The following is a 27,766-nucleotide window of genomic DNA, read 5'->3' on the forward strand; positions in this document are numbered from 1 at the left end:
GGCCTTGATTGCCTGGTGGAAAACTAATTGAATGCGGAATTTTCGCCGTTGAGAGCCGCATTCGTGACTTGACCCTGGCAACCGGAAGCCAGGTGCGGGCAAGGCGGGGAGATCTGTGGAGCTAGGGTCCAATCATGATTGTTTGGCGTCGCGGCAGACAGTTTCAGATTCCATAATTGCAGTTGTATATGGTGTTGGTATTCGCCTGGCAATATATGTATGTTTATTGTACTCGAGTTACAGGACTCTACATATTCCGGTACGTAGTAGATATTCTGGTATATACTACCGGGAATATAAAGTCTGTCCCTTTGGTACGTAGGTAGGACACCAAACTTTCTTGTCCACACATGTACCAAAGCGGACAGACTTTATATTATCGCTAGTAGTAGGCTAAGATTTTTTTTTGCTCCTTATATCTCGCTTCCTGTAAAGCAGTTTTTGTAATTACGAACCATCAGAATTTTGTATCTACCAATATCAGGATCAAGGTGCTTTGGCTTACTATGCAACTGTATTTGGCATGGTGCTGTTCTGGTGAATGACGATAGCAGAATTAAGAAACTTGTTTGCTTTTTTTTAATCCCTTGAATGATATGTCAGCATGCAAGGTTTCCAGAAACGATGATCATAAGGAACGTGCCTATCTATCGACGCAGCGCTGGTTTTGCACTATGCTTTTCGTCGAGAATCTGACAATGCCATGATGCCCATTGCTTAGTCTGGGAGATCAACAAAATTATGATCGCTACCTATGTCTGGTAGTTGTTGAACTGGCATGGCATGTGTCTTGGCGGATGTTCAACCATTGGGTTTTTTGGAACCCTTTCTGCTTGCTGGCTTGGATCTTCGGTTAGGCCAAGCCAAGCAGAGCTTTTTTCTTTTTGCCGTAAATGCGTGGTCGCGGTGACGACCCCGTTGGCCTGGACTTTGGGAGGGTTTCTAGGAAACCTTGCAAGAAATGGCCCAGGCCTAAAAAGGGGAAAGACTTGTTCTCTCTTCTTGGTCGCCTTATTTCGAGACACGTCTGCCGGGGAGTCATGTTTCTATCTCGATACCAAAAGGGGGAGTTAATGAAATATTGTGCAGGCTGCTTTCTTCCCAAGAATAGGGTATCGACAGACCACACCTAGGCAGGTGTTCTGGCCGTTTCCTGGTTCCAGGCATTGTACCTATTTGCGTTTAAGATTGACTTGTAACACGATGACGATGAACCTGGGGTTCAGGGGGTTCACAGGTCTTACTTTTACGATAACTTTGATCCGACTGAGCGACTGAGACCCGAATAGCGTCATCGGTGGACTGTTTTAGCTCTCACCGACCAGCAACAGCCACGCGACATGGGCACAGCGGACATTTTTTTCAGGCATGGCTTGCGGCGCGTTTGCCAAGAACGACAGGAGAGCCGTATGGTTGGACGGATGTATGTAAGTACTCTAGAGATATCATAGGTAGGATCAGATATAGGGCTATAAGAGAGCTCGAGGTAGACTGTAAAGTGAGTACTTACTCTAGAGCGCTCTGAAGCAGTGGGATTTGTAGAGAAGGGGTGGAAACGGAACAGGAAGAACGGCAAGTAGGGTCGAGATCTAAGGGCTGTTGCTTTGGAGACTAGAAATATCTGGATCTTCTCGAGTACTGCTCTTGGCAGATATGTGCAACATATACAGCATATAAGCAATTGCAACTTGAGCACAGGCGTCACCTCCTAAATAGTACGAGTATGCACGTTCCTGGAGTAAGGCAATGTCTGCTCTCTACTCTACTCTACCTGCTTATGCTCTAGCTTTTTACATACTCGCGACCAGCAACAAGAACCTGAAAATGCACGTCCTTATCTGCAATTTCCATTGGAGTAGAAGTCAAAAATACACCAAAGACTTGCAGCTGCATATTCGGGTTCTTGTTGCTGGTCGCGAGTACATGTTTGCAAGGAGGAATAGGAAGGGGGGGGGGATATCAACGGACAGAGGACGGGAAAAGTACAGATGTGCAATGTCTCGACATGCAAGTGTGAATACTTTGTACAGCTTACCCTCAAAAGAACCAGAAAATGCAAGTAACGGAAACAGGGATTATTTGTATGAGAGAACGACGCCACTCCATACAAATAATCCCTGTTTCCGTTACTTGCATTTTCTGGTTCTTTATGCTGTACGCGGGTACCTATTCCTCCTACCCAGTTTAAGGAAGTGGCAATTTACTGGGAGAGTGGTGGTTGAGAAGCAGCTTGGCTAGCTTGGCTCCCTGCATCCATCCACTTCTCCTCCGCCTCCTCCACGGCGGTAATCCCCCGCTCCACACCACCACAAGAATAAATAATGGTAAAAAAAAAAAAAAAAAACTCCACCAAGATACTCGTACAGGACAGGGCCAGGGATAAAGGAACAAAAGGGAAACGATCTAGGCCCTGCTTGACTTGCCTTATACTTGATCCCCTCTTCACTGAGGGTGCCAGTGGTGGTTGATCAACCTAGCTTAGACAAAATCCCCTTTCTGCCCGCCTGTTGTTGAAATAGTTGAAATAGGACCCTTTTCTCGGCCGCCTCACTTCACCCCTCCCTTCCCCTCCCCCTCCTTATTCACCCCTCATATACACTACGTGGGCCTTATCCGTCGCCTGTACCTAGATCTAGGTATCTTATAAGAAAGCCTCCGTTTACCTATCCTTGACTTCCCGCCATCGCCATTGTTCCTCTGCTGTCATTCACAATCCAACCGGTGCATACCTTCTGCCGAGAAAGAATAAAGAGAAGGAAATAACAATAAGGAGGACGGGAAGGAATTGGGCGACGACGACGTCACGCAATTGATTCTTTCCATAGGGATAGTTGGTAAAAAATAGTGTATTGGTGACGTTTCGGGGGATTATTAAGGCAAACCAAATCCATCAATATCACGATTATCTGGCAATCCATCGACGTGAAAGGAAGAGGAAGCTCGAAGGGGTATCATACGAACGAGATCGGGAAAAGGAAATTTGAAAGTAAGGGAAACAATTGTTCCTGAGATTTTTGCGCCGCATAATCAATTTTCTGGTAGCCGGTCAGAAAAACCGGATCCCAAACGCCACTTTCCCGCGATCTTCCCAGCCTCGAAGGAGTTTTTTTTCCCCTTCCCCTTCTCATTCCAAATTCCCTGTGATATCCCGTGATCATGAGCATTAGGCACAACTTAAGGGTTCTCTGACACTACCTAACGCACGTCCTGCCTTCCGCCGTCATCCTGCCCTGCCCTGCCCGCCTTCGCCGCCATCTGTCGTCATATCTCCCTCTCCCCCGGCATCCTCCCTAAAAGGAAGGCAACTCCCCCCCCCCCCCCCCCTCCTCTCTCTTGCAAATATCTTTTGCAAGTATCTCTCTGCAATTACATTCAATCCTTCCCATAATTTAAAAGTAAATTCGTCCAACTGGATCACAAAAAGATTGAAACGGATATTGGGCAACCAAACATTCCGCAAATGTCTGTCACCACCTCTCGGCCGTCACCACGTTCGTCACTCGAGTTTTCCATCAATAATACCAATAGCGCCCAATCCCACATTCGTCCACAGCACCCTGTGCCTGCTCCTGTACAACCAACATCGCATCCCGCGACAGTACCAGTTCCAGCATCAGTACACCTCCCCGCACCCCCTTCAGGTACCGGACAAAAACTTACCAAGGTACAGAACCACAACTCTCCAAGTTCAGGTGGAGGTGGTGGATATTTCGGACTGGTGATAGACTCCGCCGACAACCAACCCAATGCAAAGAATAATTGGTCTTCCTCTGGCTCATCAGTTAGGTCGACAGCAGCGCGATCACCTCGTCCAGTCCATCTTGACAATGTCTCCACGTTATTCCAAAAGCAGTCAGAGGCGATAGCTATGAGCCTCCAACTCAATCGGACAAACAGTATGCCACATGTCAACGATGCCGACTATGCCTCTAGTGAACATTTCGACGATAGGAGTAGTTTTTCACCTCTAGCACCTGGGTCTTATGTCAACCCTCTTAATGTCCCCCCTACTCCCGATGTTAACAGTGTCAACAACGACCCATTAAGTTCTTTAGGCGCAATGGGTCATAATGCCAACTCATCAACAAGACCAAGCATCTTTAATGGAACCTATGTGGCATCTCCAGTTTCATTTGAGAGAGGTTTGAGTGCCTTTACACGGCCAAATGATAGTAATCTTTCCCGTTTATCGGCGCCTTCAAGCCCCCAACCCCCCAACCTAACATTGACACTCCCCAACATTGCCTTGCAGCGGAAGAAGAGTCACGGACGGTCAGCAACATTACCAAACCCTTCCAAAGAGGGACAGCCTGTATTTGTGTCAGCCTCAACACTTTCAGATTTACTAGAGGGGAAAACTTCGAGCTTGTTATTGCTGGACGTTCGAACATATAAGGTTTTTGCGCAATCACGAATCACAAAGGCTGTGAATCTCTGCATTCCTACGACATTGTTGAAACGACCATCTTTCAACGTCACTAAGTTATCAGAGACCTTTGCAAAAGAAGAGGATAAAGAAAGATTTGCTAGATGGAAGGATATGAAATACATTGTTGTATACGACAGTGAATCCCAGAATGATAAGGATGCTGCTGCATCTGCACCTTTACATACGCTAAGTAAATTTGTAAGGGAGGGTTGGAAGGGCCAAGCTTATATTCTGAAAGGTTTGTGGACGGTCGAAACAGGAAGTATAAACATCTAACTTCTCTAGGTGGATTCAACGAATTCTCTATGAAGCACCCCGAAAAAATCGACAAATCACAACTTGTAGGCGCAACTTCACCAAAGAGTCTATCGTTGACCGGCAAGTTTCCTGGCGCCCAGAAGGGTGTTGGACCATTATATTGTCCTATGCCGACATCTCAAAAAACTGTCGCGAACCCGTTTTTCTCAAACATCCGGCAAAATATGGACCTGATTGGCGGTGTTGGCGAAATCCCAATAACACTGCCGCAGAATATGGGGAAAGATACAACCAACGCCCTGCCATCGTGGTTGAGGAATATTGCCTTGGATAAAAATGCTTCAAAGATCATAGCGGATAAATTTTTGAGCTTGGAAAAAGCAGAGCAACGACGAATGCAGGATGCCCTCAACGTTTCAGTAGTATATGATTCCCCCCTATCAACGACTGTAAAGCCACATGTTCTTGCTGGTGTGGAGAAGGGAAACAAGAATCGGTATAACAACATCTGGCCGTACGATCATGCCCGAGTAAAGTTGCAGGATTACCCCGATCAGGAATGTGATTATGTGAACGCTAGCCATGTTTCAGCAAAAAACAGCTCGAAGCGTTATATTGCATCTCAAGCTCCCTTACCTACTACTTTCAGGGTACGTTCAAAGACTCTAATTAATTTACTTTTTGTGCCATTCTAATAGGATATAGGACTTCTGGAGCATGGTCTGGGAGCAGGATGTTCGAGTTATTGTCATGTTGACTGCCGAGGAGGAAGGGGGACAAGTTAAGAGCCATAAATATTGGGAATCCAAAAAATATGGGCCTTTGAAACTGGCATCGTTATCGGAAGTCCGTGTTTCGCTTGACCCTTCATATTTGAAGGCTAGTCCGAAAAGACGCTCAACTGAGAGCCACGCAAACGGACCTCCGCCTCTTGATTCGAATATTCCTTTCGTCATCGTAAGAAAGTTCACGCTCGAGCACATGTCACATCCATTCTCGCCGATGCGTGAGATAACTCAACTCCAGTATTCTTCTTGGCCGGATTTCGGAGCCCCAGCACACCCGGCTCACATTCTAGGGCTAATTGAACATACCGATGCCGTAGTCAGATCCAGCGGAACCACCGATTCATCTTCTTCACCGTCACGGAGACCTGTCCTTGTACATTGTAGTGCCGGTTGTGGGCGGACAGGTGCCTTCTGCACAATAGATTCGGTTATAAGTATGTTACAGAGCCAACGCCTAAAACAAAAGCGACTATTACGTGATGGGGGGGATTCGTGTTCTGATGGGGAAGGTCACGGAAGGATGGGAAGATTGGGTCTCAGCGATTCTGAGGAGAAAAATGGAGATTGGTTATTGAAGGACGACGAGGACCTGATCTCTAAGGCTGTTGCGGATTTTAGGGATCAAAGATTGTCGATGGTACAAAGTTTGAGGCAGTTTGTACTCTGTTACGAGACAGTTCTAGAGTGGTCAGTGAGACAGAACCCGATTGATTCGGGGAAGAGGAAGGCATAGTTCAGTGTTTGCTTCTTATTTTCGGCTTATTGTATATGGCGGTGGTGTAGAGGTGGGTCTTGCACAAAGGATTTTGGCATGTGTTCATGAAAAAAAAAAAAAAAAAAAAAAAAAAAAAACGGGACTTACGAACAAAAGATGGGTTTTTGTTATGCCTAGGTTGTCTTTCTTTTTTCCTTCTTTTTTTTTATATAAATTCTTAGCACTTGCCCGCTCTCTTATTTTCGTGGCGACAAATATGGCGGTATGTTTTTTTCTTCTTTTTTTCTTTCACTTTTGGGGGGCTCTAAAGTCTTTTCAGCTTTATTGTACTAGGAATGTTTTTTATTGGCTTGTTTTTATCTCTTCTTTCTCTGTTTCTGTTTCTATTTGGGAGGGCATTCACATATACATATACAAGGTATTCATTCAATGGGCTACAATTTTACATGTTTCCTATCCTCTTAAGCACGTTTAGAAGGTAAGGTATCAAATTTATTTTCATTTTTGGACATACTAGTACTACATATAGTGCTTAATCTGTAATATGTGTGGACAATAAACTTGGGTGCGTTTTAGGATTGCGCCGACATGATAAATACTACTCCACGGTTACTTGTAGATAGCTCCGGAACATTGTGGATCGACCGCTTGTCTGAATACAATACACTTTCCTGTCCTCCACCAAGCAAGGACTCATGTGCCAGAAGATTGAAATACCAATAATTAATTTAGTAGATTCGAACAGCTATCAATATATGTAACTATATATAGTTAATTCTTAATCGCCGCAAAATACCCTTATGGTGAGAGGCGTGTTGACTACATTACCGAGTAAATATAAATAGAATAGTCAGGTATCTCTGTCATCACGAAAGGTTTTAATTGGATGGTTAGATGCCTCCGGTTTCTGTGGTCTGGCGGGTTACAGCTGTCAATAGACAAAGAATGGGGTGCTTTAAGGGAGACGACATGCATGTTTTCAACTCTTCTTTAAATGGCAAACCCTAGCACTACCATCATCTCCTATAATATAAAATGTTAGGACGAGTAAAATTTCGCAAATGCGGGTTGCTGATTGGTTTGGCTAGCTGGGTAGGAACAATGCTGAGTAGGAACAATAGTTAATTGGGCTTGGTGAGAACATACTGGATTGTTCGTATGGGTTTGTGACTATGGCCGACAATTGTGAACAAAGGCACTTCTGGAAGATGTAGTGCTAGCTGCAAAATTACTACATTATATGGGGGGTGGTTCCGGTCCTATTTTGAAATACCCGCGGCCGGTCATACCTCGAATATTATAATAAAAATAAAAAAACCCCGCTCGACATCAATAATTTACAAAACAAACAAAAAGTTCACAACACTGCCTAGGCCTCGGTTCCTACGTCTTTTCTACGTCCGGAGGGGGGTTGAACGCGAGCAAGGACCGGCCCAGCCTGCTGCGCAGCGGCAGGTGGCACCGAATGCGTGCGTGAATTACATATTGATGTTTATTTCCACCATTACACCGAACCCCACGCATATCCGAGCCATTGAACAGGGCCGGATCTTTATTCATACACATTCCTTTAGTTATCAGCAGTTCCTCGAACTGATGGTTAATTTCATATGCGGCCTCCGGCCGCTCCTCACTAGTAATAGTATAAAACCAGCTTATTCATGATGACAGAGTGATAAGTGGTGAACCAATTCCAGTTTACCAAAGAGGTAGTCCGATTTTCATATCATGCGTGGTGTTCGAGCAGATCATTTCAATACCTATTGAGCGGTTGATATCGGCATATAACTTGATCGCGAGGCCTTCGGTTTAGAAAGTAGAAGATTCTCGGAAATCTATGAGTACATGTAGTTATTGCGAACTACGGCGGTGCATGGGGACTGCTGGAGATTAGTCCTTACTGGCCCTCTCCCACTGTTAGATAGTTTTCTCCGTGGCTTGCCCTTAGGTGTTGGATTGTTCTCCGAACTTACAACCTCCGATATTTTGGGTTTGGAAGTGAGATTTGGGCCCGGGGCCACGTAATTACATGTAGCCTTTATCCATATTCTTGGGGGCTATTGAATTCCTCCACTATAATGTGGTTATTATATCTTACGATATCGAGCGGCATCCCCCCCCCCAAAAAAAAAAAAAAGAAAAAAAAAGAAAAAAGGATTGGTTGTGATGTTATTCATTTTTCGCTTCAATCAAAGCCCTTAGCATTGGTCACACCCATGGCGGGAGATATTCCGATTCTCCTAGCTATGGAGACTATTATCATGCCACTAACCGGATGTCTTTCCGTGGATCCAGTTTTGTTCGTTTCCTACAACATAAAAATATCTTACAGCCCAAAAGTCCAAATATTCAATACTTTTTTCTTCTTCTTTTCCTTATATTGGCTTGGCCACTTTTCTCTCTTCCACCGCACCTGTCCGTGATGACGCCATCTGACGCCAATTTAGAGGATGTAATGGGTCGCCAGAGTCTATAACGCAGTTAGTAAACAACAAAAAGTTGCTAAGACATCCAGATGTAGAGGGACTCGACCAGAGTGAGCGACTACGACCCCTAGACTGTTGCTGGCTGTCGAGAGGTAGTAGTTTGACTGGTCACCGAGAGATATCTAAGAGATACAATCAGTGTATGTTTTTGAGAAATTTTGTTAGGGAATACGTACAACTTGAGCCCTCACGATATCTCCGGGCCTAAAGCTTGAAAATATCTTGACCTTGTCCTTCTCCGTCGCCCTAACATCTTGCTGTCTGCCCACCCCAAAAGCGATTAGCTACGGACCTAACCTCTTCTTATTCTAGAGTTTCTAGACCTGATGATTCCCTGGAACTCATCGTTGCAAACCGTATCTCCCACCACGAAGATACCCACTGTCGCCTGTCTTGGATTGATTCTGGTAACTCTTGCTAGTACATTATTCCCCACCTGTGGCAGCAGGTTCGTCAAAGCTACATCCCCTTGCTTCCCGCTACTCCCAGACTGGCTCGGCCGTAGGACCGAAAGTATCTGCTTTGACTCACTCTTTGTTGTGGGAGCAGAGAGCGAAGGTTGTCCAACAACTGACGCGCAAATCCGGTCATTGAATATGTGGACGCCGGTGCCTAGGGTGTAGGATGCTACCGGTGCTAGCGGTTGCCCTGGGGTAGCAATTTCGGGGAATTCGGGCATGGACATCGTGGAGGTGGGGGGTCTCCTGTCGAGGGTTGCTCTAACGGTGGTGCGGCGTTTTCCTTCAAGGTGTGAAATTAGGCTCGGATGCGCGCCGACGATGAATGCTGAGCCGCAACCGTTGCATCGCTCACGAGAAATCACTCGACGTTTTCTGCGAGTCATAATACATACATGTAGTTACGCCTTGAGATTTTTTTGAGGATTTCTCTGCTGATCATAAACACAAGTTGTGATTCATTCGTTTTATGTATCTATGCCGAAGAAACATGCTTATGCATAATTAAGATGGCGCAGGTGTGACACTCAACAATACATGTATGACGCTGTGAATCCCCCCTGTAACTTCAGTACCTACACACTTACCAGGTGTGACAATCTAGATACATGTAATATGGGCCCACGCTTTACCACTGATAAGATTCCACGGCGGGGTTATTTCTTATGCTGCATTGTGGGTTAAACCTAGGCTACCTGGTGTTGACCCTGCAATATTTGCAGGGTCCTTTCTAGATCTCTGATCAATGAGTCAATCTCTCATGAATACATATGTTTATGCGGATTTGAATTGCACAGTAGTGTTTTCTAATACCTAATCGATACTAACCAAATTATGTCTTAAAAAATCTAGTGCTGCATGTACCTACAGTGCTGTACATAGAACAGTTGTTTCTAGCCGCGTGCGAGTTCTGGATCTGTCAAATTAACCGTTGTCCAGTTAATGAGGTCAAAGGTCACACACCGCACCAGTATCGATATCCAGTCGAAGGAGGAGTTATAACTTAGGGATTGCGACTCGATTGAATAGTACGCTTGGGTGTTTCTTCCATTACTCCAAGAGATGTAGTGAGGTGATGGGATTCAGTTCAATTACATAAAACTACATATACTCTTGGTATAGAGTAGAGAATTGCCTCATGGAAGAGGTGTAACCCCAGAATACCGCCAAGTTTAGAAATGACCAATAAGTGTTTTTATAAAATTCCAGTATCGGATCTTCACGACCGAATAGTTAAGATTATTTAGGTATTGATACATGTATGTTAGTGAAAAATTATCAAGTTCGGGATACAGTGGTGGCTGACCATGGTAAACAACCCAAAGCACCATATACATTACTACATTCCCCTAGTTCTCATGGCCTAGCAATTGGCGATATCAATATCTGACTTGAATTTCTCCGGACCCAGCAAACAAAGTCAGTCCGATTACAACTATATTCCATCACATGTAGCAACCGATTCATAAACCGATACTCTAGACCTAGCTCAGCCCTTTGCTCTCTAGCTGTATACGCCGATCGCGATATAATATATATGTCTTCAGAAGTGGCTAAAAGTTCATAGAGCTAGAGGTGTACATGCACCGAAGGCTAATCAATTCGTGATCTACCAATATCCGCGTTATCGCTTCCAGGTGGTTGTTGTTCATTGCTAGGCGGATATAAACGCCCGGGCTAAATGTTAATCGCGCCTAGCTACATACATGTAGTTGGTAGACAACCCTTTTCTAGCATGGATCTCCTCGAGTGAGATTTCATGACGTTCCACTGAAAGCGAAATAATACGAGAGTACACATACAGATAGGCACATAAAATTAAGACCTGGCTTATAATTAGACGATAGGGATATTTTTTTACCAACTAATTCTACTGCAGTTGTTTGACTTACCATTGGATCGCGAACGGCTATCATAAACGCCACGAATCCAACAAAATGCTTCTAATGCAATATTTAGAGAAACTAGGATCCAAAGGAGTGTGGAAGCTTAGGCGCAGGCCGGGTGACATTTGGCGGCAAAGTAAACATCAATTGCGCAAATACCAGCTAAAACAAACACGGGCTGCTCAGGTCACTAGATAAACAGATAGTGGCAAATGACATTTACAGACCTCGAGCTCTTCTCCCCTTTCGTATGTATATAATAGTGCATCCTCAGTTGTTTCCACACTGGAGCTATAACTGTAGAGTGTTTGGGTCGGTTGCGCTTAGCGACTGAGGCTCAACAACCCTCCGGGACATCCCGTGCAACCACAAACATTCCTTGTGGAAAATCAGCGACGAAGTGCCTTGGACAATTTTACTAGAACGACTCCTAGCCATGATAGACCTTCACTCAGGTCACCATCATATGTCGGCTATGATATCGGTTATGGGGCTACCTCCGAAAACCCCAGCTACCTACAGGCTACAGGGTCACTCACCGGTCTGAGGCTCCAAGTCTCGAGGCTGGTCAGAAATTCGCTGGGAAATAGTAATAGTTCAGTTATTGACTCCACAGCTCAGCCACTGCTAGTTATTCGGTTAATCTACGTTCTTCCTTCACTAGGCGAGTGCGCTCCCCCACAGCCAAGTTTCGCTCCTGTCCTTGGATCTCACTTTGTATCTGGACAAGACTCTAGGTAGATAGGTATGTACATACTCACCCCCCCCGTTACATGCGGCTGAAATCTCACCCCCCTTGGCTACCTAGAGTCCTGGACCCGCTTCTTCTTCTTCTCTTGAGGATTGGCTATCTGCTTGTTGCAATTAAACTGACACTGGTATAGTACCTAGAAGTGAAGAGGCTGGTGGGATAACTGCGTTACATCTCGCTGTAACTTGGACAGCTCCTTCTTCTGAAACTGTGCCTGCAGGCCTAACTACATGCACTGACTGATCGCGAATTCGCACGGTGGACCATATTCTTAGGATTTCTACCTACACGCTTTCACGCGAGGCAAAGCACTACCTAACCAGGTTTGTAGGTCCTATCGAACAGAGACATGAGTCCGCGAAACAAAAAAAAAGAAGATCCCTGGCTCATATCTAACTACATGGAAACTGACATTTGCTTAAACCAAACTACAATATCATACTGCATCCACAGCCATCCGCTAGCAGCATTAACCACCCTATGCTGTGCATGTACATCATAGCGATCAATATATCACTTCGCACAAAGATAGGGCTGTTAACACTAGGCCTGCAACAAACCTTTGTGTGATTCCTAACGCTGCAGTGCCTTTTAGTGGTTACTAGCTAAAATTTGCGAACTACAAGCACACATGTTTTTAGAAACCATTCTCGGCAATGACGGGAAAAAAAGTTTGCTCACTTATCGTGGTTTTTTTCTTTTGCAGTGCCTCCATGGGTCTGTCAGTCATTCTCCTGCAAAACTTCAAGGGGCCATGTTCGCTGCCTAGCGATCACTCAAGATTTGCCCTACGAACCATACTCGTAAGAGCCGGGTCGGAGATTTGATGAATGAATGATAGGCTAGAAAGGGTGTTTGGAGCATGATATTTGGTATCGTAACATACTGGGCAGTGTATAGACTTGCTTTAGAGAAACCAAGTCCCTAGCCATACCTTAATCACACCATATGTGATTTTTTTATATATATAGAGGCATCTCCTCCCGGTTTCGATCACTCCTCATCCAGCACAATATCTCAGTGTCTTCATTCAATTGCTTATAGAAAGCAGTCTCTCGAGATCAAGTTCTTATGCCGACTCTTCCCACATCACAACCCTAAGCTTCTACGGAGTTTTATATCGATTTCTCTAATCTTCGTCCGCAACAGTCTATTTTTCTACACTTTTACAACCTTTAGACTATCACCATCATGCCCAATTGGTACTGTGGAACTTGTGGTTTCGGCCCACACAACCCTGATCTTCACCTTGCTTGCATCGAGTGCGGTAAACGGAAAGCCCGCTCTGGCCGTCACGCTGGCACGCAAAGCCACCAAACGCACCAAGACAAGAATGCCCCCGTGGCACTCCCCGAAGCCGTCGAACATTGCGGGAAGACTTGATTCCTATGCCTATGGAGCACTTTGTGCGGGATGCCTTTGTTACCACCGATAGCATCTTAGGACCATTTCCTCAATAATAGACAAGTCGAACCATCCGCTCGCCTCATCCAATCAGACAAACCTTGCGATATCAGTACGCATAAATATAGCGATACCAACATGCAGTACTTTCCCTCCGCCATTATTAGCACTTCATCCTATACCTTGCAACAGACACTTTTGATTGAGAACAATTTGCACGCTAGGAGAAATTGGGGAGGTTGATATGATACGCATCTATTTTCTTCTCTAAAGGAGGTATAAAGTCATGATTATGAGTTTGAGAGTTTATGGCAGTTATTTTTCTGGCTTGTAACAGAGTATTTTGGGAAGGTTTATGCCAGGGGTGATGATAATGGTTGTAGGGTGAATTGTGATAGTAGCATTTGAGGTCATGTGTTACTAGTATTACTGGGCTGTCGCCTATTTTCTTTTGTTATTACTTGACTGTCGTCTTGTGTTTTCCTTTGTTACAGATAAAAATTAAAGGTGTTTTAACTATTCTTTGCAATTGGCCATGGACACAACCGCCTATAACTTTACCATGATGCTCAGTTCTATACCTACTACCAAGTGATTAATGGATCCATAGAGAATGGATTCAATCCATAGAGAAGCGTCCGGATATTTTTTGTATATATAATGTATAACTAGAGCTGTCGGGGCTGTTGGTAATGCTTCCATCAAGAATAATAGAAGTAAAAATAAATTACTATATTCACTGCAGCATTAAACTCATGGCAAATGCTGGGCCGAAACATGCATTGTCTAGACAAAGTTTAATAACAATCCCGCACTCAAACAGTACCAATATGTGGTAACATACCCATCAAATCCATCCAATATTTAAGCTGGATTCGGAATTATTGTTTTCACCAATAAAGTGTAGCTATTTGCGTAACAAACCCCGCCGACGAGGATCATGATACGCTGCTTTCTCTCTCCGCGATATCAGTCAAGCATCGAACAGCAAACCATTGCAAGGTACGGAAGATACACTCATAATTAATGCTTGTTCATATCGAAAGTAAACATACGCGTATGCGTGTAACGCAGCAGGTAAATGATAATGTGCAGTGAGTGGACAGTAGAATTGTTACAACAGGTGTTGTGCTACAGCGTTATATTAAACTTCCTGATGTTCTCGTGGCCATCATGTATCATGTCATGTTAGCGGTACTGTAACGCCTGGCCCACCTTTGATCGGAGTTCCTGTAACATGTACCCGGCCTTCCATATCCCCGCAACATCGGTATCGTCCAACATATGATGTAAATAAGCCTCTGCAAATTAAAGTGGGACGTTTGATGTACTTCGCACATCACAGAAAGGCCCAGAATCGAGACCATAACTGATTGACGTCTTGGTATGTACGTTAATTGATTTAATGAGTCCTCGAATAACTGTGAGCAATTCTCCTTAAAACTAAAGAAACGTGCATAATAACCATCAATTACATGTAGGCACTCTACAGATCTAACCTGGAACTACATAAACTGAATGTGAGGCCAGGGGGGGCTGGGCTTCGGAAGCAGCCGATGGACGGATGCACGACGTTGGACTAGATTCACATCGTCCCAGCCCCAGGAACCTGGTCAAACATGCAAGGCAGCAGTTACACCAGAGAAATCTCCGGTGAAGGAACTTCTCCAAGGCTTTCTGGAAAATCGCTGAATGCAGCAGGTGCACAAGAAGGATTATTATACATAAATACATATAGTAATCGTTCATTGATTGACTCATCAAGCGACATCAACTTACTAGTCTTTTCGAGACAGGAAGACACTCAGTCTGTGAAGGCACACTTTGGGCCTTGTTGAATATTACTTTGTTTGGCACGATTGTGCTAATTGCATGCCTTCCAGGCAACAGACTGTAACACTCAACAAAATGTGAGAAAGGGGGAGAAGTGAATAGAACTGTCAACCCGTTCAAGCTTAATTACGGAGAATCTATAACCAGCAAGTAGGTACACCATTGCCGAACATATGCTACTAGCTAAACATATAGAGTACATCTCCCAGGCAACTTATCAAATCTCCCGTTAATTCAACACTACAGGCCGGTATTGAAGCTTTACGATTTGCTGGAATTTCGATATGGAATTCTCCTGGGAATTATAAGAGCGACTTCCTTAAGCTATCTCTATCTCGAGGGAGCCAACTAAAACCCACCCACAGTATACCTGTGGACGCAAAAAGCTAGGCAACTGTACTTACTAGGGCCTATAATACAGAGATTCATGCATCTATTAAAGGGGGTATGTCTGGCTATGTCTGGCTAGCGCGGGTCTAAATGGCGGCGCGTAAGCTGTATCCAGAAGATTATCATCCTCCAGGCGAGCAGAAGATGGAAGGAACACATGTTTACCGCCTGCGCACTTTCTTCTACAATACTATTGAAATTAGGAATTAGGCAGGTCCGTCGAATGCAGTTATGCCTAGGCAGGCAGATTTGGTAGAGCTGCGCCCATGGAAGGAGAGAAGGAAAGAAGGAAAGAAGGACTCCTTGTGCGAAGTGGCTGGGTTGGGTAGCGGGTCCATAACGAGCTCATTCATTAGCGATCTACACTACACGTTTTGCACTGACCAGAATATGGCCCCTCCTCTGCCTTATAATCTTGTGAAATCGACATTCAGCCCCTGTAAGCATTAGGTGCCTTTACACTTAAGTTAACACCACCTTGGCCCAGTAACACTCCTGTTCGCATGGCTATACTGCGAACAATGCTGCGCGCACATATGTCATAGACATAAGATCAGTTCGGCAAAAGTTTATTTAGGAGTCAATAACTGTTCAGCCCTATGTCTCAGAGGTCCCTTCCCTCCGCGGAGCTTTTCTGTGGGGCGCAGACAGGTACCTGCATATATATTGCGCTTCGCACCGAAATTTATTTCTTCTACGTAGTTACAATCTAACTACATACAACTACGTATATACATGGGAGTATTTTCTCATCTTTTTTCGCGAGGTTTATATAGGCATCCAAGCATCACAACGAGAAACAAACACATCATGGTTTATCACTCGGTATCTTGGCCTCCTACCCCTGAGTCCAAGCTTGTCTTACGGCACGGAGAAACATTTTATATGATTCCTAGTGTCTAGAAAAGGACATAACTACATGTACCGCATTAATTCGTTCGAACGGCCGGTCACACAAGACGTCGAAGTTGCCTTTTCAAGCTAATATGAGGGAAGATTAGGGGGCGTATTCAAGACAAATAACCAAATACGGGAATTTCAACGTCTTGTGTGACCGGCCGTTCGAACGAATTAATGCGGTAGGCAACTTGGATGTCCACCTAATCATCAACCCCCCCCTCAACAGAACGAGCATCATTTGCCCTGATGATCACTGACACACCCACTGCGTTGATAAGCCGTTGTTACCCTGTTGTCGAACAGGCTTGTTCAGCCATCTTCATTATTGATTTGAAGATCCCAATGTTATGTATGTATGTATGTTCTTTCAAACCTATCGCTACTTGAAATTATGGCATGTCTCCGAGACACCCCAGTGCATACTACCCCTATGTATGTGACTGCCACGTGAACCCCTCATGTCACGGCACGCTTCTTAATGCAGGTTCATCCGATACCTACTATATTCACACCAATTACATGTAGGTACTAAACGTCTCGCTCGTATGCTATCGTCTTTATCAAGCAGTAGCACAAAAAAAAATCAATTATCAAGATAGATACACCCTGTATGTAGCTACTTCCATGAGAAATCAAATCGAAAGACTTAATAACCCCTTAAAAAGCCTGTGGCTCCTCCCCCTCTATGCCCCGTAATCCCCTAATCCCTTAGCGCTTCAAAGTCAATCATTAGTCCGAAGTATCTAAGGATTCTCCGGATCATCAAGCAGATGAGAAAGAATACTAAGAACCATTAAATTTTGGATGAGTAATAAAAGATAGCTGGTACATAATACTTACTTGTGATCAGGCAGAGAAGGTTACATAGCATGCCTATCAATGCAAATGCCGGGATGAAGTATTCAACACTAGGTAGAAAATACATTCTCTAAATAGGCAAGATGTCAGTGAGAAATTCATCCCAAAGCCTGAAAAAAAAAAATGAAAAGAAAAAGAGACCAGTGAGTGATACAACTGGGGCCGACAGACCGTGATTAGGATCTTCGTGGGACGTGAATGAGTGTAGGTGGTTGTGGTACTAGCGTTATGATGAGAAGGATAGAAGAGACGACAGACGAAATGAATTTCAATACGTACAGTAATGGGGTCACTAAAATAGATCACCTACGGTACAGTACTGAATTTCTCAGAACTGGATGCTACTAGTCTGATATTTCAAGATATTGTGCATAACCGCAATATTTTGGTCAATTCATACTTTTGTGTACTGTACTGTACTGTAGATACAAAACATCGACAATAGTGCTATCCATTATTCGGAAACGCAGAAAAATTATCACGAATAAACCGAATGTTAGGTTTCCCTCCCCGAACCAAACGATAGCACTAACAAAAGAGAAAATAAATAAACTAATACTAATACTGTACATAGTATCATCGAACGCTCCGAAAAGAACAGAACACCAAGATTTCACCAAACCAAAAACAAGTCAGAAAAAGCAGCGCAAGCAATCAAACAAATAAGCGCTAGCAAAGTTAATAATGAACAAAACCGACCAAAAAGTATACCAAAACTGTAACGATAAAACCACCTTAGATGAAGCTGTCGTAGCCTTCATCGCTCGTCCTAAACTCCATCGATCCGCTATTTCCAATTCCGGCCCCGAAAAGAATTTTGTGCCTAGTTCATTTCGATTTACTAGGGTGATTTTCGTGTCGATGCTAAATGTTGATTATTTACTGTATAACACATCCCGATGCCCGTGAATCTTTGCTGCCCTTTGCGTTCGCGCTCAATGCAACTCTGGCGGCCTCCGTGAACGCTTCATTGACCCCACGATTCATTTTAGCGGAGCATTCTAATCACCAAAATGAGTTAGCTTGGCGCTCTGAACAAACCCTGCCTTGGAAAAACAATAATTTCCTGCCCCACGGAAATCCCTACCAAGGTAACGCAATGCTTTTATCCTCTCAGCAACAGCAAGTCCCTCCGGATATTGAATAAATCCTCCGGGAACATTCTTCTCCGGGCCATCGCCATCCCCAGCCTCTCTCAAATCACACTTTAACGCAACCAGTACCAGCTTGACACCCTGGCATTGGTCCGCAATTTCGCCGACCCATTTCGATTCGACGTTCTCGAGTGAGTCGCGGGAGTCTACGCTGAAGCAGAGCATAATGGTATGGGTGTCGCTATATGAGAGTGATCGCAGTCTGTCGAATTCCTCCTGACCGGCCGTGTCCCAGAGTGAAAGCTCGATATGTGTATTGTCAACATAGATATCTACACGTGAGAATATTAGCGAGGCTGGTCACTTGAACCTTGGGCGTGTGTATGTAATTACCGTGAACGTAGTTCTCGAAAACTGTGGGTTCGTAGACTTGCGGGAAGTATCTAATGTTCGTCCATATCATTAACCCTTAGTTCCCGATTTCACGAGTCGGCCCATATCCCTTCGCATAGAGAATAACATACCCTCTTGTAAAGACGTTCAGTAATGAGGTCTTTCCGCAGGCACCATCTCCTATATCGTTGTCAGTATCTAATCCTTAAGGAAAGAATGGGTTTTTTTTCGCATACCTAATAGTACAATCTTCCGCTGGGTCGTCTATATACACGAAAAGGGTCTACTGTTAGCAAATCATGACCTGAACCCGCCTGTTACGTAGAACAGAACGGGCGAACGAAAGTGAAAAGCGAAGGAATAGAACTCGCAACCTTGTTTGAGCCGCAAAGTGGCATTTTGAATGCTATTTAATTGAGAGCTGGATCTAAGGAAAGAGGAACCGGTAGAAGGTCGAGGGTAAATAACCTGAATGAGGTATAGGAGATTGCAGAGCAGACAACTGATGTTGGTTGGAGAAGAGAAGGGGAGAGGAGAGAGGGAAGGAAAGGAAAGGAAGAGAGAAAGAATAAGAGAAGAGTAAAAGCAAAAGGATGCAAGCAAGTAAGATGAGGAACGATGTTATCGTGGAGGTGTCAAGCGGACCAGGGTGCCGGGGTCAATGTATGTAGTGGTGGTTATTTCAGGAGAGGAGCGATCGAGGACCTTTTTAACGCCGCAGTCAACTGCAGAGTGATAGGTAATTGATCGATTGTCAAGCCACAACTCGTAAGGTAATAGAAGTGGTGATCTATTTGTTTTCCGCACTTCCAGTCTCGGGATGCTGCTGCTGCTGCTGATTGCTGATTGCCTGCCGGAGAAGGAATATGGCGGGATTGGAAGCTTCTGATACCACTTTGGAATCGGCTGTGCATACAAGACAAGCTCACCAGGGCTACATGTAGGTAAGCACAACGGTCACTCATTGAGTTTCTTTCTTTATTCTTGCATTCCTGTCTATGCTTATCATAGATACACGTCTCCCCTCTGTTTGATAAAAAATGGCTATGCACGTATCATAAGCACATGTGTTGTAGCTACATGTACCCTACTCTCCATAACCTTCCTAGAGGATGTAGGTACATAAAGTCCTTCAAGTACATTGGACTAGGAGTCTCTTGCGAGCAAGGATCGCTGATTCGTGACGTTGATGGCGATAATCATGATGTTTCGCTGTGCTGTTCATCCATTCAAGGTATACAGTTTACAGCCAAGGGGCAGGGCAAAAGAGCATGGGACTACTACTGTGTCCTATCCCCGCGATTCCTAACCAGCCTTATAAGTTACGGGTATGTACTATTGTTGACATGTCGAGACTTCATATTGTGCAATCTTCTGGAAAGGGAAAAAGAAGAAAAGAGAGCTCAAAGGGGTTTTGCGCAAATGAATGGTAATTTGGGGAATTCGACGCCATGCCGCCATGTACAGCGACCGGAATGATCTATGGAAAAACGGGGGGGTGAAATTGTATGGCGAAATATCTGTGCACCATATAAATAGATCATTCCTATCGCTGTACTGACCTTTAATCTGCCCGCAGGAAACCCGACCCCGCCATAAAATACCACTACTCCTTCAGAGATGCCAGATCGCCGCATGTCATATACCGTATGTATTATAGGCCCACTCTCTACTTTTGAGTATTGATGGATCTAGTCCTATTTTTATCAGCTTTCTTCGTCCTGACAGTTGAAATGCTACTATTAACGGACACACCCTGCTTGACTAAACAAGTCAATACAATCATACACGTACGGCATGTATTGTACCTCCAAAGCCTGATTTTCCTGGCAGGTTACATACAAGGAAGCTCCAGCATTGCCAATCGGAGTAATCTTTGTGGGGGTAATAAACGAGGGGAAACGGGTACCTGCCGATACTTGGTGACTTCCCAGATCTTAAAGAGGCCATCCGTCGGAAATAAATGTCTGCACAATTCGGGGTACAAAAAAGTCCATACACGCGCGCGCGCACACACATTCGATCATTGAAGCTTATCCGGAATGGGAGGCATTCGGCCCATTGTGCTTCCTAACGGCGTCTACATATTATAGCGATGAATCGCAGTCAGCAAGGGCTTTATATTATCGTCATGCTTGCGTGGTATTTCTTTAAAGATGGAGACCGATATCAAATGATCCCCGACGCCGGTTAACTACCGAAGCTATCTTACATGCTTATCCGTAGGTATAATCTGAACGGAACTGCGAAATAGACTCATGCCCTACTGGCAATCACTAGCTTTAAGACTTGTCCTGCTAGTAAGTAAATACCATGCAGCCAATGCAGGAAAAACCGAACTTGAAGTCCGAACTTACTGCACCTCGATCTTCAGCAGCCGGGGGAGGAAACCTGCATCTTCGTCCGACATCTATCCAGGAACTCCGTTTGGCTAAAAAAAAATTCATGACTGAGATCTGAGGGAACAGCCATTCAATGGCACCCATCGTCGGAGATTTTGCGTGGGCATCTCATTGGATTGGATTACCATAGCCTACTAATTCGTACCAGCATGGATCTAATGGAAAAACGTTGCAGATCTTATTACCATAGTATTTGGCTAAGACATTTACCAGATCGATCGACAATTAAGCATGGGGGCGATCTTTCTCGCTGTCATTGTAGAGTATCTAACTCCACGATGGAAGCCATTAAGTTCCAATCCGGTTTATTGCACATATGATACTACTCGCGCGGCCGAGTTTCGACTTACTGACGCTATTTAACAGGTTTTTTGCGTTGCCCATAGGTCATGTGATTAAGTTGAAACTCGGCCGCGCGAGTACGTATTTGTTGGAGTTTCGCTCATCCACAAATTTTATCACCAGATACAGTCCCCACAGGATAAGAGTCATGTTTCCATCCTATCCCATCCTACCCCCATCCCTATTTCAATTACATCCCCACTAAGAAAAAGCCAATTCCAAACGAAACGGCAAGATAAATAAGATAAAGGTCCTCTATCATGTTCATAGCTAATATCAATAAGTTCAGTTTGTTTCTCGAGACATGCATGAATATAGAAATAAAACAATAGACTGGGACAGATAAACTCCCACGATCCCAGTAAACATTATAAGGATATTTAGATATACACCACTTCCCATTATTGTCCCTCAAGGATACTAATAGGTTGATAATGGCTTTCGAACAAAGTGTGGCCTAGTAGCCAAACGCCTTTTCCAAACACCTTTTCCCGCCATTCCCTAGCATTCCTAAAACATACAAATTACAACCCCAAATGCCGTTTCGTCGTGTGAATACGTGCGTCTCTTAAGATCTAGAGTACCGAGTCTTTCCAAGACTGAAAGGAATGTAGCGGTACTTGATCATGTGCTGGATTTGCCTCCTCACTACAAGGTATCAGCCACTATCCTCGATAAACAACCGTAATTCCCAGGTGTCAGAACTTACTTGTGAGCGCAAACAGAACAAACCAGTAGATGACCAGTACAGGCCAAAACACTGGGATGTCAAACACGCTAAACCAGGTGCAACAGAATCCGATCGCAATAGCTCTAGTCGCCGAATGCCAAAATTTGAACTCTGGGAGACGGCGAATGAAGGGCCTGAACTCCTCGTCTTGTTTAGTCGGGAGAGCGCTTGGCCCACCAGACTCGAGCTCTTCATCTTGTTCGAGTGAAGGGTCGAATTTAGGGGTTAGGAAAGCGAGAAAGAGATTCAGGAGGTAGATCCCGAGTGAGTAGCAAACTATTTATCTTATTAGCACAATTCATAGCGAGTTATTGTAGCGATGGGAGTTTATAGAATTGAATATGAGATGCGACAAATGGAGAAGGCGAGGAAAGGTTGAATTACCAATATACCACCCCTGAGCCACCAAAATTCTCGCCATAAAGACCAGTAGTAAAAAGATCGTTCCAGCCCATCTGTAGGTTACAAATGGAGTTGCTTTGTCTAGATATGTTTGGTATGCCTACGTCGCGATGTCGCCACGTTAGCATCATTGACCGGAAAGGATGAGCTTCAGGGGATACAGACCCTCGTGATACGTGATGTATGGGCACTGAAGGCAGCCGGGAACGCGCTGTCAGGAGGTTGCGAGTCCATGATGATATGAATTCTGTATTGTTTTCCGTTTGGTGTTTCTTTGTGAAGGAAAGAGCGACGAGGCTGTAAGTAAAGAATGTCGGGAAAGCAATTTTAGGTGGAACAGGTCTTGTCCTGTGTCTTGTGGGAGGCAACGTCTTCAGAGACATAAAAGTTGCATAGCCCTGTTCCAGAAAACAAGGGTATTGTGCACATTGTCAAAATGTATCACTCCCAGCCCGCAATAGCTTTGTGACGCAATCAATATTGCCCAGGCAACAGCAACCAAACACCAGGGCCTTGCTCTAGAGAAGGAACTGCGGTACATGTAGTTAATAAGCTCTATCCTTTCCTCCCTCGGCTTTCTACGGTTCCCCGCAGCGTCCGCCGAGTCACGGGAGTTCACTTGCAGTAACTGTCACTAGTATTTGTACCGACGCGCCGATACCATGGAAATGGATATGCACCACTCCCACCTCCTCACATTTACGAGTGGTATCCCGAAACTGATACCTTTCCTTTTCTACTATCAATCCCCACTTTTTATAACTTAGCACCATCATGTTCGCTCGCTCCCTCAGGCCTGTTTCTACTCTTCGATTTACCATTCCTCGTATTGCGACCGTTCGTCAAATGTCTACTCCAGCAGAAGCTAGTTATGAACATATCTTAATCTCTACTCCCAGGCCAGGAGTTGGCCAGAGTAAATAATCCCATCCTAATAATCAGTTACTTGTTGCTAAGCAATCCCCAGTCACACTCAACCGCCCAAAGGCCTTGAATGCCCTCTCTACTCCTCTCATGACCGAGCTCAATGCCGCTCTCAGAGCCTTCGAGGCTTCAAAGGAAGCCGGTGCCGTTGTTATCACCGGTAATGAAAAGGCCTTTGCTGCTGGTGCTGATATCAAAGAGATGAAAGATCTCAATTTTGCCAGTGCTTTCGGAAACGACTTCATCAAGAATTGGTCCGAGCTCACCCAGATCAGCATTCCTATTATTGCTGCTGTCAATGGATACGCTCTCGGTGGAGGCTGTGAGCTCGCCATGATGGTAGATATCCTTTATTGTGGTCCCAAGGCCACATTTGGGCAACCGGAGATCAAACTCGGCGTCATCCCCGGTGCTGGTGGTTCTCAGAGGCTTACATGGGCAATTGGGAAGGCGAAAGCTATGGAAATTATCCTTACAGGAAAAAACTTCTCTGCAGAGGAGGCTGAACGTTGGGGCCTTGCTGCGAGGGTGTTTGAAACCCCAGAGGCGTGTGTGGAGGGTGCCCTAGACACCGCGGAGACTATTGCAAGCTACGGGAGATTGGCAGTAAAGGCAGCAAAAGAAGTGGTTAACCAGAGCATGGAGAACGGATTGAGTGAGGGGGTCAAGTTTGAGAGGAGGGTATTCCAGTCTTTGTTTGCCACAAGAGACCAGAAGATTGGTAAGTTGACTTCATATGATTTCCCCAGGATCAGCTGCTAACAGTATCAATGATCAGGCATGACCGCTTTTGCTGAGAAGAAGAAGCCTCAATGGACTGGGGAATGATTAAACGGATATTTTGATCTTCGGATAATTATCAATGCTTTCGCATAAATACCACGGACGTAAATGCAATTGCTACCATTTCATAGCGGTCGTCTTTCTGAACACTAGAAAGGGTTAGGGTTATTATATACCAACAACCGTGAAAGCTAAACGAGAGGTTACAATGCACAGGCGTAATTGATATTCGTTAAGATATTGTAGCAGAGACCCCTAAATACATCGCCAATACGATCCCCAATTGCATTCACCCCTTTCTGTAAAGCATGTAGTTGTAAGACACGTCAATCGGTATCTTCGGGTGACTGCCAAGGATCCAGGAACAACATCCCACCAACCCTCCCTCCCGCCGCTAACTCAGAGCTCTGCCACCAGTTCAAGGAATTTCTACCTGATCTGCACTCATATCCGCGTCGCCCCCAACACAAAACAACAGTAATAGTAATAATGTCGAAGCCACCTGTAAACATCGCAGTTCCTCCCCCAGTCCAGCAACAACAAGCTCAACAGCAGCAACAGCAGCTCCAACAGAAGAAGAACCCCCAGAAAAACCAGCATCCAAACCAAAACCAAGAATCTGGGGAATGGACAGACGAGAAATTAGTAGACGCGCTGAAGCGTCTTGATGATCTCCATTCCAAGGTTCGCACCCAATCCCGTCCCCTCCCCCGCGTTCTCCGTAGGGGGAAAAAAAAATAGGAACAAAAAAAATTCGTCGCCTGCGGAGCTAACCACTTCATGGGCATGTAGTTGATTAGCCTTCGCACTGTGATCCCGCGGTTGACGTTGCCGTTGTCGACGAGCCATCCTTCCCGTGAGCCGACCCCCCTCTTCCCGTCTCCAGCCCGATTAACTACCCCACAATCTTTAATCCTGGAGATGTGATCAAATCAATAGTGCATATTACCTTGCGATAAAGTAACAGTCACTGACCTCGGTGCTCACAGCCGCAGAACTATATGAAGATCTTTCGACCCGCGCCCGAGGCGCGTCCGAAGAAGTTCTCGCATTCAATAAACTATTCGTCGATTCAGCAGGCGTCTTCGAACACGCCAACCAGTCGCGAGCAAAAAACCCTCAGGGGATTCAAGCTGTGTCGGTCTACGACATGTTCTATCCAGACGATGGAGAAGAAGAAGAAGAAGCCATCGAAGTGGCAAAAAAGAAAGACGAGGACACAGAGATGAAAGAAGGCGACGAAGAAGAGATTGAGGAAGAAGAGGTCGTGGAAGATACAAAAGAGGAGGACGTCGATGGGTTACTCGAGGCATTCAAGGGAAACGACGCTGGACTGAAGATTGATATAGAGGTGAAGGACTCAGGAAGGACGGTCAAGGTAATTTAACCTTAAACTATGCCTGCTTATTTGATTTTCTAAGCCCCCGGGCACTTTTATAGATTACACTACCACCGCCGGCAGACCTACTATTCACCATCGATATCCCGTCATCTTCGCCGACACATGATATTACGGACCCATCTTCGGCCGCAAGGCGATTTATCGTGTCTTCAGTGACCAATGCGAAAAAGCCCGAGCAAGCAACGCCCCATTTATACACCTCCATTCTCCGTAGCATCACTACGAGGCCAAATGCTGGGAATCTCCAGCTCCTTTTGGTATGTCTTGTCCCATATCCTATGAACCTAGTGCATTATCTAATCATACCGTAGGAAATGCTCACGACCTATATAACTATATATTCCGCCCCCTGTAAAAAGTGCGGGAAAATGACAGCGGGTAGCAAGGTAGAACTACCTGTTGTCCGGAATAGAGATACTATACTTGTTGAGATAGATGAACCTATTGGTGGGGTAAGTGCAGGTGCAGGTGGGAAGAAGAAAGGGAAGAAGAAGGAGAAGGTTTGGGCACCGTATCATGAGGTTTGCATGTAGACTGGTATCTATTAAAGCCACGTCCAAAATTCTTTGGTTTATTGCTTTTTCAAAGCCTAACATTTATTCTTTTTTTCTATGTTGACTATTTTTAGCTCTAGTAATAACTTGTTTCAATGCGGCCTTATGCGGAGTAGATTTTAGGATTTCTTTTATTTTATTTTTTTCGTTGGATATTTGTTTTCCCGGCTTTGGCTCCTTCTGTGTAGTCTGTCCCATAGTGTTTTTAGTGGCGTATACGACGATAAATTTAAATTGCGCCAAATACATACACATGCAGAAGCGCCCTTCATGGTCAGAGTGATAAGTTCATATGATATCATTCGGTGATACAACGGCTATATGCAATTCGGAGCCGTTGCACGCAAATTATATTAAGACGAGACTATATAATTCGAGTCTAGCTTCTTTGTTCAACTTTTAGATTATCCTCGCCGAGTGATAACTCATGAATAAAGTAACCGTCTGCATTAGAGCGTTTTAGCTGTGCCAGTTGAACAGGAAGTCGGACAGGTTGGATAGAAATTCTAACTATTTTAGGCAAAGACTTGCAAGGATTCAGCCAATAAGAGGTACAGGACTTTCTGTCCAAGTGCTCGACTTTCTGTTCAACTGGCGCAGCTAAAACGCTCTATTATATAACCCTTAAGCTGTCGCGAAAATGCTGACCCCCCCCCCCCCAAAAAAAAAAAGCAAATTCGGTGTGACTTTACTAACGGATCCCGTTATCTCTCTTATCAAATAATAGATCTCTCATACAAATTTAATTCCTCTGTTATAGGGGGGTCAGCATCGACAGCTTAAGGGATGAGTACATTGTGGGATGTATTGTTTCTAAAGCTAAGCAGCCCACGTTGAACAGAATCTGGTTAAAAACCTGCTTCCAGCATCAACGCTAACATTACCTGTGCAGAGGTGTGGACAAGAACCTCCGAGTTAATGAAGGTCCATTGGTTCTGTTTCTTCCTTTCAACTCATCAGGTCAACAACGCAAGGGACGTTAGGGTCCATTAAATCAAGTCGAGGTCAAGCTATTTACGAAACAAGTCAACGCCCTGTCATGAAGCGCCGTGCCCTTTAGAAGGAAGTCAAAGGTCATTCATCATGACCTACCTTGTTGGTGCCACTACTTTGACGAGAAACTTGTCTTTTCCGTATTGTAAGATGCAGTTGTCTTGCATGATCTAAATCCGGCGTCTACCAAGATCTATAACCTTTGTGGGGCACGAAGTGCCGCCCTCAAGTACCCCTTTGAAGCTTCGCATAGTCTAATCCGGCGTCTAGCGTGAGCCACATACATCCTTAGGCTATATAAACGGTGTGGCACACGAGGGAGCGCCATTGCGTCTTTTGTTTGTACCAATTGATTATGGCTTGAATGTGTAAATGGGAGTGTGTGGCACATATACTCGGCGCCAAAATAATAAAGATCTGATGGACCGTCGATGTGGCACAGTTTCATATTACCGCCGGCCAATTCCAGACCTCGGCTATACCGAGTGATGTTCCATGATCGGTACAACATCCAAATAATGGCACAGGCCAAGCACCCTGGAAATCACAGTGAGGATCTTCATAATTTAAAAGGCCTATTGATATTAAGTC

The 27,766-nt window shown here is 44.8% G+C and overlaps 7 protein-coding genes across 7 annotated transcripts; 3 read left to right on the forward strand and 4 right to left on the reverse strand.

Moving 5' to 3' along the window:
• Positions 1-413: 413 nt before the first annotated feature.
• Positions 414-1,851, reverse strand: LAJ45_01956 (uncharacterized protein; the record flags this gene model as incomplete). The annotated part of the gene is made up of 8 exons (XM_046111548.1): positions 414-427; positions 506-586; positions 644-647; positions 1,125-1,172; positions 1,245-1,274; positions 1,323-1,436; positions 1,511-1,643; positions 1,799-1,851. The coding sequence occupies 8 exons, from the start codon at positions 1,849-1,851 to the stop codon at positions 414-416; spliced, it is 477 nt and encodes a 158-aa protein (XP_045975492.1).
• Positions 1,852-3,460: 1,609 nt separating this feature from the next.
• On the forward strand, positions 3,461-6,208 carry LAJ45_01957 (uncharacterized protein; the record flags this gene model as incomplete). Its single annotated transcript, XM_046111549.1, has 4 exons — positions 3,461-3,616; positions 3,671-4,667; positions 4,715-5,337; positions 5,393-6,208. The coding sequence occupies 4 exons, from the start codon at positions 3,461-3,463 to the stop codon at positions 6,206-6,208; spliced, it is 2,592 nt and encodes an 863-aa protein (XP_045975493.1).
• A 2,357-nt stretch (positions 6,209-8,565) lies between these two features.
• Positions 8,566-9,361, reverse strand: LAJ45_01958 (uncharacterized protein; the record flags this gene model as incomplete). The annotated part of the gene is made up of 4 exons (XM_046111550.1): positions 8,566-8,660; positions 8,723-8,798; positions 8,853-8,937; positions 9,000-9,361. The coding sequence occupies 4 exons, from the start codon at positions 9,359-9,361 to the stop codon at positions 8,566-8,568; spliced, it is 618 nt and encodes a 205-aa protein (XP_045975494.1).
• Positions 9,362-18,035: 8,674 nt separating this feature from the next.
• LAJ45_01959 (uncharacterized protein) lies at positions 18,036-19,041 on the reverse strand (the record flags this gene model as incomplete). Its single annotated transcript, XM_046111551.1, has 6 exons — positions 18,036-18,157; positions 18,244-18,582; positions 18,644-18,693; positions 18,775-18,823; positions 18,880-18,907; positions 18,985-19,041. 6 exons carry the CDS (start codon positions 19,039-19,041, stop codon positions 18,036-18,038), a joined length of 645 nt encoding a protein of 214 aa, XP_045975495.1.
• A 2,914-nt stretch (positions 19,042-21,955) lies between these two features.
• LAJ45_01960 (uncharacterized protein) lies at positions 21,956-22,753 on the reverse strand (the record flags this gene model as incomplete). The annotated part of the gene is made up of 4 exons (XM_046111552.1): positions 21,956-22,035; positions 22,097-22,393; positions 22,502-22,619; positions 22,685-22,753. 4 exons carry the CDS (start codon positions 22,751-22,753, stop codon positions 21,956-21,958), a joined length of 564 nt encoding a protein of 187 aa, XP_045975496.1.
• Positions 22,754-23,293: 540 nt separating this feature from the next.
• Positions 23,294-24,271, forward strand: LAJ45_01961 (uncharacterized protein; the record flags this gene model as incomplete). Its single annotated transcript, XM_046111553.1, has 3 exons — positions 23,294-23,435; positions 23,487-24,164; positions 24,222-24,271. The coding sequence occupies 3 exons, from the start codon at positions 23,294-23,296 to the stop codon at positions 24,269-24,271; spliced, it is 870 nt and encodes a 289-aa protein (XP_045975497.1).
• A 444-nt stretch (positions 24,272-24,715) lies between these two features.
• Positions 24,716-26,161, forward strand: LAJ45_01962 (uncharacterized protein; the record flags this gene model as incomplete). Its single annotated transcript, XM_046111554.1, has 5 exons — positions 24,716-24,910; positions 25,019-25,082; positions 25,216-25,604; positions 25,667-25,885; positions 25,940-26,161. 5 exons carry the CDS (start codon positions 24,716-24,718, stop codon positions 26,159-26,161), a joined length of 1,089 nt encoding a protein of 362 aa, XP_045975498.1.
• Positions 26,162-27,766: the final 1,605 nt, after the last annotated feature.

Source organism: Morchella importuna, assembly GCF_003444635.1.
Source record: "Morchella importuna strain M04M26 chromosome Unknown Morimp01GS003, whole genome shotgun sequence".
Lineage (NCBI taxonomy): Eukaryota > Fungi > Ascomycota > Pezizomycetes > Pezizales > Morchellaceae > Morchella > Morchella importuna.